The following is an 8,279-nucleotide window of genomic DNA, read 5'->3' on the forward strand; positions in this document are numbered from 1 at the left end:
ATATATTTTTTAATTAATTTAATAAAATAGTAACTCTAACAGATATAATGTATCATAATATATGTATGAAAAATAATCTCTAACATATATAATATATCATAATATATGTTAGAAAAATAATGTTAATGAATTTAAATATAATTCAAAGGAATATATTTTGAATTTTACTGTATCTTTTTGAAAATAATATATAAACGGTTAAATGTTGAACTATTTTCTTCAAATACATTTTCGTAACGCTTTTCAAAACTATTACGTATAAACAATGTCAAACTAGCTCTAGGTAGAAAATGCTTATGACAACCCCCTCAAAGTATCGGCTAATACTAAAATGTATTTGAGATGAGGGGCGGTTTGCTTAAACATTTCAATTTACATGTTTAATATAACTTGCATTGATTTACTAATAATACATGTTTGGTGCTTTAAGTATAGAAGATGGTGTGTGTGTGTGTGTGTATATTAAGTATTATTACTTAATTATTTATTAACGTATTACATTAGTGTAATCGAAACCAGAAGCATAGATAACGTGATGCAAAAGTGAGTGAAGTCTTAGTTCAAGAGAGAACAGCCTTCCTTGATGAGCACGAAAACGCTCCCACTCCCTCCTCTTGAAATTCGCACATCTTCATCAAGGTACGTCGTAAGTAACCATGATTCTGCATTGTTGTATGCTAACGAGAACTTCAACGGTTGTCGGCTTGAAATCGACTTCACAACGGAGGAAGCCGTGTCCTGGACAGAGGTGAGCAAGCTTTTAATGGGATTCAGATCAAATTTTTGTCCCAGAAATTCCACATTCTCGGGTAACACTATGGAGTCTGTCAGCTGGGGAGTTCCGATTACGCCTTCTTCAAACTTGATCTGCAAGAAACATAAGAACCATTTCATGCATTTGTAAAGGAAAACTTGCTCAGTATGATAGGTTGAATTGCAGACATATACAATGTACCTAGGGGTGTAAATGTATTCGGGCTTGAACGAACAAGTCTGAGTTCGTATTTATTTGTTTATTTTTTAATGTGTTCATGATCAGTTTGTTTGAATTTTTAATATTGTGTTTGTGTTAGGTTCGTTTAGCGTTTGCGAACATGTTCGTTTATATGTTCAGAAATAGTAGAATTACATTATTAGTGCTTAAGCCCCTTAAGATTCACAGTTTGAACTCCAAAATTTATCATATGTTCAATTTAGTCAATACTTCCACCAATATTTAAAATGTTAAAAGAAGAAAAGAAAATGAGACTGATAAAGGAGTTTGTTCGTGAACGTAAATGAACCCGACACATCTTTTTTCGTGTTCATTCAGTTATTAAATGAACATAAAAATTAAGTTCATACTCGTTCATTTAATTTAATAAATGAATGTTATACAACCGGTTCACGAACAGTTCATTGAATGCTCTATTTATTTACACTCCTAAACATACCTGCACCTGCCTCGGACTTCGGATCTCGAACTTTGCATTGGTGGTAACAGAACTTGAGGCCAATGTACCAGAGAATTGGACGGAGTTTTGCACAGTCAAACTTTCAGCATCTATGGTTTGTGATATTTCCTCTACTTTTAATAGCTGCAATTGTCCCCTTGACAGGAACGGGAATAGAGCAGTGAAAGATGTGTACCTGTGCCACAAAACAGTACATGATTGTATAAAGCAAACTATAAACGAGTAAGTTCACAAACGCTAAATAAATATATTCGTAAATACTAAATGAGGGACATAAACATATTCAAAAAATAAATAAATCAACACGAACATAGCTTTATTCGTTCAAGATGAGTTCATTTACACACTTAAGAAAACTCAATGAAGAAAGGGAAAAATAGAAAGAGAAACTTACGCGAGAATCCATTTGCCATTAAGCAGAGGCAGTGACTGAGTTGGAGCGGGAGTTGGGTTGTTGGCCTCGAGCTGAGTTATAAGCTCACTAATCTCAGCTCTCGCCTTGCTAGTGGCCTTCAACCCACGATCACTCCCTTCAAACGAATCCACCAAAGCTTTCTTCAACCTCTCCGTTTCCTCCTTGTCCCGGCCGTCGTCGTCCGCTGCAAATACTTGGAAACCGGGTCTCGGCCGGATTGACTTTCGGGTCAAAAAGTGAGATACGCAGATTGAATTATGAATTGGTTTCATATAGTTAAGATGCATTATTGAAGGTTTTGGAATGATTTGGAAATGGTGTGGAGTTGATAACGTCTTGCATGGAACGTTATTCAATTGTAAAAGTTTAGCCATTGTTTTTCAGGTTCTAAACACTCGGAGATTTGCGATATGTAAGAATAAAATTAGATTATTACTACTACACATCCTTAAATAAGGATTAAATTTAAATTAAAAAATAAAATCTTTAAAATTTAAAATAAAAAAAAATAATCGAGCATAATTGTCATTGAAGTTGTCTAAGTTCGATGGACACGCTGTTGGCATGTACATTAATTCCAAGATTTTAATGCTAAAATATCTCCCACGCTGTACACACTTCCACCTGGTTTGAAAACTAAACGTAATGCGAAGCAAAATAATCCTTCGGTTCCGTTTGAATTTCTTTTAGTACGATCCAAACTATATATATTCGAACAATTATAATTCAATTTAAGTTTTATGTTCCCCCGGGTGTTTTTATTTAGTTCATAAGGCAAGTTTAGTGCATAAATTTTTATTTTTATTTTATTTTGGTAATTAAACTTTATTAATAAACTATATATATATATATCAGGTTTAGTTTAGATTTCATTTTGATACCCTATCGTTAAAAACATAATAGAATTGTTGGCGTGACAATTTTTTATTTTTCAACGATGATGTAACATTTTCTTATGATGACATGTCAATTCATAGTTAAGTTTTAAATAACGGGTATCAAAATGAAACATAAACTAAACGTGAAATAACGTTTTTGAAAAACAATGTTTCGGTACTAAAATAAAACAAAAGTAATAATTTAAGTACTAAATTTGCAATTTACTCTATTTACAAATACATTGGCCCAGCAAACTGCCCTACTAAATTAAAAAATTTATCATGCAAAATTTGGTTCTTATAGTTTTCAATAAATAAATCAATCCATGAGGAATAGAAACTGTTATCATTGGGCCAAAAGAGTTGTGTTAGGCCATTGTAACTGATTACTAGTTAAATGGTTATTAGTTGATTAATGGATTAGTGTTATATTGGTCTATAGAAGTGCCTAGTTGTATAGGGTATTAGGAATAATGTAATCCCCAAATTTATGAATTAATGAAACAATAGGTTCATTTTTCTCAATTCCTAATCTTTTTGCTTGTCATCCTCTATTATTTCTCCCCATGTCGTTCCTCATTCATGTAAATTATCAAAATAAAACATTTAAAAATTTTAAAATATATAAGAATTTAAATATTTTTAGAAACAAATATTCAAAAGTCAAAATGAATTGTGGTGCATTAATACACCGTTTTAAGCATAGTAAATTTTCAAAAATTATTGTTGATTTTGGTTGAAAATTGGTAAGGGAAAATTATCCATTTAGTCCCTATTATCGGAACGGTCATAAAGCTTTTTAGGGCTATGGCGGGGAGCGATCCAACATGATATTGAAAAATGTTAGGTTTTAAAATAAAGAAAAAAATAAATAGTTTTGGATTCGACGTCGACCTTTGGATTAGGTAGGTCAAATACCTAAAAATACATTTTAAAATTATTTTAAGAAAAATAATTTTAAAAGATATAAAAACAATGATATGTGTTTAATCAGAAATTTATTTTGAAAAAGGGTTCGGGAGTGGATTACGCGTGGGGAATGATTAGCACCCCACATCGCCTAAATCGGTACCTAAGCGATTATACGTCATCTGAATGTTAAAATTGGAAAACTTGAATATGCATTTAAATTGTGATCCTTTTTTAGAACAATTAAAAGGGATATTATTTTGTATGAACAATCCTCAAAAATACCTTCCTAGTCAGTTAAGGGGGTATTTTCATGGATTCCTCGTACAAAATAATATTACCCTAAATTTTAGATAAAACAAATAGATAAAAAAACAAATTCATTTTAAAAAAATAAAAGGTATTATTTTATTCAAGCAATTCTTAGAAACTCACTTCTTGTCAGCTAAGGGATGTTTCCATAAATTCCTCGTATAAAATAATATTTGAAAATATTTCAATTAGCAAAAAATTTACAAACATGTAAATGAAAGATTAAAATAATAAATATGGTAACTTTAAGGATTAAACTATAAAACTAACAAGAGATTAAGACAACTATTGCAAATTAACTAAATAACAAAACATATAATACAAGAATCAAATATTACAAGAACTGACAGTGTAATAAACTTGTATGTTTGGGACCAAAATAAAATAATTCAATATTACATGCCGAAAATTAAAACAATCAAAAGTGCATAGCTTATGGTGAAAAAATGTACCGCGCACTAAACATAGGGGTAAAATAAGAAACTTTCATAATATATTAAAATGTATTACAATTACAACTTCACAGATTCGAAGACTCAATCGAATAATTTACCCAAATAACATCAACTATACATTCAGTGACTAAAACATATAGCCAATAAAAGAAAGAGCTTAAAACATAAAATTGAAAACTCTCTTTCAGTTACTAAATTAAACTTTGTAAACCCCAAAATGACTTCCACATGGTTTACCCATACGTGAAACCAGTAAAACCCTAACCCCCTAAACCGCATCATTTTAAAACTAATTTTTATATATATATATATATATATATATATATATATATATATATATATCATTATGAGTTATTTGGTTACCCTAGCCTCATTTCTCACTAAGTTGGCCGACCTTTCTTCCCCTTTTTCTCTTAACCCTTTCATTTCTTTTTCTTTTTATAAAAGTTGTATGAAAAAGCATCGGTGTCCACAAACCACCATGGCCACCACCGCACAGAGTCGCGATGAGGGCCAATCTCACTCACTAACACCTCTTTTTAACAACTAAATATAACCTTCTCTCGACCTAAACCCTTAAACCAACAAGGTACCTTCCCTTCCCCCCTCCCCAAAAATGAGAAGGTAAGGGTTTACCTTAAGTGGTGAGGGTAAAATCATTTCCCCGGTGAAGCTAAAGTGACTAGATTCGGCCAAAAGGTGAGTTTTTTCTTCTTCCTCTTATTTGTTTTATGCTTGTTATCTCTTTTTTTCGTTCTTTTTTCTAGCTTTTCTCTCTCTGTTTTTATCAAAACCGAATGTCCCCAAGTCTCTTTTCGGTATTTGGTTTTATTTCAATGCTTGACATGTTTGGTTTAAGCTAGAACTGAGGGGAATGATTTCCCCTATCCTTGTATTAATGCATCCCAATGTTTTGGGATTTTTATTAATTTTCTAGTGGGTTTTTTTTCTTCTTTTTTTGACTTGGTTGTCACTATTAAATAGAGATGATGATGATGGAGTAGTAGAATAGCTACTGGAATTGTCAGGCACCAGTGGCTGGAACAGTGGCGGCGCGATGGCGTGGGAAGAACCCTTGGTGTAATCAGTGGCTGAAAGGATTAGGGTTCAGAAACCCTAATTAATTTTGGTTGTTGCATGGGCCTGTTGGATTAGGCCTCCGATCTTGGGTTGGTCTTGTTGGGCTTGTAACTTATTAGGTCGTTTGGGTTGCTTAGGGTAGATTGTATTTGGGCCCAATTCGGGTTTGTAATTTGGCCTGCAAACATAATAATAATAATAATAATAATAATAATAATAATAATTTTAGTTAATAATAATGATAAAAAGACAACGCGTTTTTTCTGGTTCCATCTCCGTGCTTTGAAATTTGATAAGGGATCTGCTCCACTGTTTCTTCAGGGTAAATCAGACCAAGAAATGTTGTTTCATTCCACTGTTCTTCCGGGGAGATTGAATCAGAATCGATTTACTTTACTGCTCTTCAGGAAGACCAAATATGAAATAAGAAGAATATGCTCCACTACTCTTTAGGGGAGATCAGACTCGAGAAAACTTTGATCCACTTTACTATTCTTCAGTGAAGATTGAATCAGAATCGATTTGATTTACTTCTCTTCAGGAAGACCAAATCTGAAAGAAGAAGAATCTACTCCACTACTCTTTAAGGGAGATCAGACTCAAGAAATCTTTGATCTATTCCACTGCTCTTCAGGGAAGATTGAATCAAAATCGATTTGCTTCACTTATCTTCAAGAAGATCGAATCTGAAAATCAAACATTACCAATCATTAGCGTATGTTTGAGAATTTGAAAACATCATACTCGAAAGTTTATAACTTGAGAGAATCTTTGAGAATCAACTTCTCTTGTGGGAACTTGTCTCGCAGCCACCAGATATGTGAATCCGCCTTGACTCGAGTTTCATTTGAACTTTTCCCTTCTTGGGTCTTTAGATTAGTTGATGACTTCTGCTGGTCATAAATCTTTAGTTTTCTTGAAAAACCTATAAAATATTCATCTTGAAAGTGCAACGAATCTGAATAAAAAATGAAGTGATGCAATTCATTTATCATTAATATTTTGAGAAAGTGAAAAAGGTTTTTGAGAAAGTGAAAAGGTCTTTAAGAAAGAAAAAATTAGAACTTTCAAGGGAAGTGACCCAAAATAGACAAAGTTAATTTCTAGAGTCTTATGGAAGATGAGGTTGAGGTTTCTGGAAAATGATCTCAAGAGAGACTAAAGTGAGGTTTCTAAAGCAATGAGCCTAAAACCTCAAGGAGTTGGTTCCTTAGGGAACAATCTTTAGGAAGACTAAATTGATCTTTAAAGGACACAAGTCCTAAGAGAGTCAGGATTCGAGATAACATTACAAAAAGATTAACTCCTCTACACGAGAAAGTCAAGTTGAGGAATGATACTACTAAAAAGTTAACTCCTCTCCGCAAGAAAGTCAAGTTGAGAATGACATCACTAAAAAGTTGACTCTTCTTCCCAAGAAAGTCAAGAATAACACCGCTAAAAGATTGGCTCCTCTTCACGAGAAAGCCAGGAATAACATCATTAAAAGGCTGAATTCTTTTTATGAGAAAGTTAAGAACCACTAAAATGTTGACTTTTCTTGAAGAGAAAGTCAAGTAGGACAACACTAAAAGATCGACTTCTCTTCGTGAGAAAGTCAAGGAAGACAACAATAAAAGATTGACTCCTCTTCACGAGAAAGTCAAGGAAGACAACACTAAAAGATTGACTCCTCTTAATGAGAAAGTCAAGGATGACAAAACTGAAAGATTGACTTCTCTTAACGAGAAAGTCAAGAATAACATTGGAAGATTTACTCCCCTTTATGAGGGAGTCAAGAATAACATTAAAAGATAGAATTCTCTTCACGATGAAGTCAATAATAACATTGAACGATTGACTCCTCTTCACGAGGGAGTCAAGAAAGACAATACTGAAAGATTTACTTTTGTTCATGAGAAAGTCAAGAATAACACTGAAAGATTGACTCCTCTTCATGAGAAAGTAAAGAATAATGAAGATTGACTTGTCTTCACGAGGAATTCAAGAATAATATTGAAAGATATACTTCTCTTCACGAGGAAGTCAAGAATAACATTAAATGATTACTCCTCTTCACTAGGGAGTTAAGAAAGACAATGACATATTGACTCCTCTTAATGAGGCAGTCAATAATAACATTGAAAGATTGACTTCTCTTCATGAGGAAGTCAAGAATAACATTGAAAGATTGACTCTTCTTCACGAGGGAGTCAAGAAAGACAATACTGAAATATTGACTTATCTTCACGAGAAAGTCAAGAATAACAAAGATTGATTTCTCTTCACGAGGAATTCAAAAATAATATTGAAATATTGATTCCTCTTCACGAGGGAGTCAAGAATAAAAAAAGATTGACTTCTCTTCACGAGGAAGTCAAGAATAACATTGAAAGATTGACTCCTCTTCATGAGGGAATCAAGAATAACAAAGATTTACTTCTCCCCATGAGGAAGTCAAGAATAAAAAAGACCGACTTCTCTTCATGAGGAAGTCAAGAATAACATTGAAAGATTGAAGTTTCTAGGGAAACCATCTTAAGAAATACAAAAAAATTCTCAAAAAAATTAAAGGCATCCTCAAAAGGGAGATCAAAATTAACATGTATGTATGAAATGATATATGATGCAACAACAAAAAATTTATGTATCATGTATAAATGCATGTTTTCTTGATCTGTGGAGGGAACGGCTGCAAGAGAAATCTTCATTTTCTTCCTGATTAACTTGTCTTTTGTTTGCATCAGCGTGCACTCTTGCAATTCTTGAGTTGTGTTAATTTCTTCTTAACCCCAAC

The 8,279-nt window shown here is 32.8% G+C and overlaps 1 protein-coding gene across 1 annotated transcript; it reads right to left on the reverse strand.

Moving 5' to 3' along the window:
- Nucleotides 1-555: 555 nt before the first annotated feature.
- On the reverse strand, nt 556-2,243 carry LOC120126051 (plastid-lipid-associated protein, chloroplastic-like). Its single transcript, XM_039144353.1, has 3 exons — nt 1,849-2,243; nt 1,434-1,629; nt 556-867 (listed from the first exon to the last, which is right to left on the reverse strand). Exons 1-3 carry the CDS (start codon nt 2,241-2,243, stop codon nt 556-558), a joined length of 903 nt encoding a protein of 300 aa, XP_039000284.1.
- Nucleotides 2,244-8,279: the final 6,036 nt, after the last annotated feature.

This window comes from Hibiscus syriacus, unplaced genomic scaffold, assembly GCF_006381635.1.
Source record: "Hibiscus syriacus cultivar Baekdansim isolate YM2019G1 unplaced genomic scaffold, ASM638163v2 tig00110450_pilon, whole genome shotgun sequence".
Lineage (NCBI taxonomy): Eukaryota > Viridiplantae > Streptophyta > Magnoliopsida > Malvales > Malvaceae > Hibiscus > Hibiscus syriacus.